The sequence below is a fragment of the Postia placenta genome, assembly GCF_002117355.1.
Source record: "Postia placenta MAD-698-R-SB12 unplaced genomic scaffold POSPLAscaffold_304, whole genome shotgun sequence".
Lineage (NCBI taxonomy): Eukaryota > Fungi > Basidiomycota > Agaricomycetes > Polyporales > Adustoporiaceae > Rhodonia > Rhodonia placenta.
In genome coordinates, this window is record NW_020170135.1 from 1 (window position 1) to 2,521 (window position 2,521).

General features: G+C 56.0%; 1 protein-coding gene across 1 annotated transcript; it reads left to right on the forward strand.

The window, feature by feature from the left end:
* Nucleotides 1-234: 234 nt before the first annotated feature.
* On the forward strand, nucleotides 235-2,493 carry POSPLADRAFT_1063459 (hypothetical protein; the record flags this gene model as incomplete). The annotated part of the gene is made up of 2 exons (XM_024481667.1): nucleotides 235-287; nucleotides 925-2,493. Coding segments are annotated over 2 exons (1,622 nt in total), but the record flags the coding sequence as incomplete, so codon positions are not given.
* Between the last annotated feature and the right edge of the window lie 28 nt (nucleotides 2,494-2,521).

A 2,521-nucleotide genomic window follows, 5' to 3' on the forward strand; every position in this document is an offset into this window, starting at 1 on the left:
TTCGACATCTTCGACGGTGCGCGACGCTTACTCGAAGCTCGGCACGGTCGTCCCGATGCCTCGCGCGTAGATCCCGGGACATCTTCCGCATTCGGCGAACAATAGGGCCACTTGACGCCGCTCGGCCAAGCGCGCGCTTCGCTCCAAGCCACACCAACGTAGCCGGTCTTTCCCGATTAGGTATCGAACCTCGCGGCATGCCTTCGACGACGGCTACCGGTCCGAAGTGGCCATATGTTTCTCTTCATCTCCGCGTTCGGCATGACGTCACTCTACCGATGGACTTGGTATGTGCCCCTCGGTGAGGCAGCTTCTTGAGGAACAATGCAAAGCCCCTTGTACCAGTGTGCCACTCTCGAATAGTCGTAGCATCCTGTGTAGTATAAAACCTGTCGTACTTCTCTCTAAAAAAAGGAGATCCGGTTCCCCCCTCGAGTTCAGAGCTCATAAGTCGAGTTCGCCCTGCGTCTAAGCCTCTAACTGCGTCACTTCGTCCCTCGCTGCGTAACCTCGAAACCTCGTCCACTGTGTTTACTCGTCGATACCGTCTCAACGAACCCTTCGACTTCGACTATTGTCGAAGAAACTGTGAACCGCGTCCTAGCTAAGTCCCCCCTATCGAATTGTCTCTTTCTTCTACGATTCTTCGAAGAGCTCTCCCGAGCTTCGATCGTCTCCACTAACCGTCCACAGCCTCCGAGGAGCTTCGACGACGTGTCGAAGCCACCTCGTAGCTTCCCCATTGTTCGTAGCCTTTTCCGAAGGCGTTTCTCGTGTTCACTCGAACCGCGGGACACCTTGCTGCTAACTCCCCTCTCACTAGACTATAATCCGTCTCTCTAGTCCCTTTAGGTCGCACCCAGGTTAGGGGTTTGGGTTTCGTAGGTCGTATCATTTCTGGAGCCCACCGCGAGGGGATTTCAGGCAAGAATTCGCCGCTTTCGGGTTTCCGAAAACGTCTCCAGTAGTCACCCGCTCGCAAGCGCGTGAGGCTGCTAGCCGCAGCGCCGCCGAGAACCTCGACAGCTCCTCTCGAACACACTCGACTCCCTCTCCGACAATTCCCGGTAACTTCGACCGCGACGAAGAAGACGAGATAGACCAAGAACTCCAGGACGACTTCGACGAAGAACCGATCCCTTCGACCGCCGAAGAACGCACATCGTCCCCCGAGCTTCTAGGCCTCACTACTTCCGACTACGACATTTCGACTCCTGATCTTTTCGAACGATCCAGTTCTTCGCCCGAACTCGAGGATCCCATCCCAGCTACTTCGAATCTTGTACTTCCGACTCCGTCTTCGTTTCGCGCCCACGTTCAGCCGCCCATCGCATCCTCTTCGCGGCTCTCAGTCATACCTACACCCGAGCTGGCACCTCCGCCACCATTAGTACCTTCGAACGCAGCTTCGAACTCCAACTCCGCACCGCCCGCACCTACGATTCCTTCGACTACTACCACGTCCTCTTCGAGCCCAGCTCCTACTACCACTACGAACATGAGTCAGACCACGAATACACCATTGATGCCCCCGCGCGGTCATTCGACAGCACCAAGCTTCGACCCATCGGAAGTCCGTTCGCTTCGGCGTTACTTCCAGGACCTCGAAGCATTGTTCACCCGGTGTCAGATTACCGACGAAGCAGCCAAGAAACAGTGGGCCGTTCGGTACCCTTCGATCGACGTCGCTGACTTATGGGAAACCATCGAGTCCTTCATCGACGTAGCCAAGAGCTACAACGACTGGAAAGCCGACGTACGAGCACTCTATCCTGGCGCCGACGATACAAGAAAGTGGTCGCTGGCAGACATGGATCAGCTCATCGGAGAACGCGCTCGTATCGGGATTCACAATGCGGCAGATCTGGGCTGCTATTACCGTGACTTCATGGCCATTACGAAACATCTCATCGCACAGAACCGACTCTCCCCTATCGAACAAAGTCGTGCATTTCTTCGAGGATTCCAGCCAGCGTTGCTCACACGGCTCGAGACCCGACTACACCTCAAGCACCCCGATCACTACGCCGACGACCCATACACCATGGCAGAGATTCACGCGGCGGCTACTTTCATTCTACACGGTACATCGAGCACACCTACGACCGCGGCGAACCAAGCTATCGCTTCGACATCGAACACTTCGACAACGGTGCCCCCCGGGATGATCAAAACCGAAGACATCTCGATGATCATCGAAAGCCTGTCGAGGACGATCGCAACACTCATTCAGCCGACGACGCACGCTACGCACAACCACGCCCCCGCACCGAGACAACAAGCTACCGTCCACATCCACGAGAACACCGGAGCTGAACAGACGTGCCACTACTGCGGCAATCGTGGCTGCAGGGTAGGCACCTGTGAGTTTGCGGAGATCGACATTCGGGACGGCAAGTGCAAGCGGAACACCGAAGGCAAGATCGTCCTTCCAAACGGAAGTTTCTGCCCCCGCACTATCCCTGGTCTCACGATACGAGATCGAATTTACGAGTGGCATAGAAGAAATCCCGCAGCACCA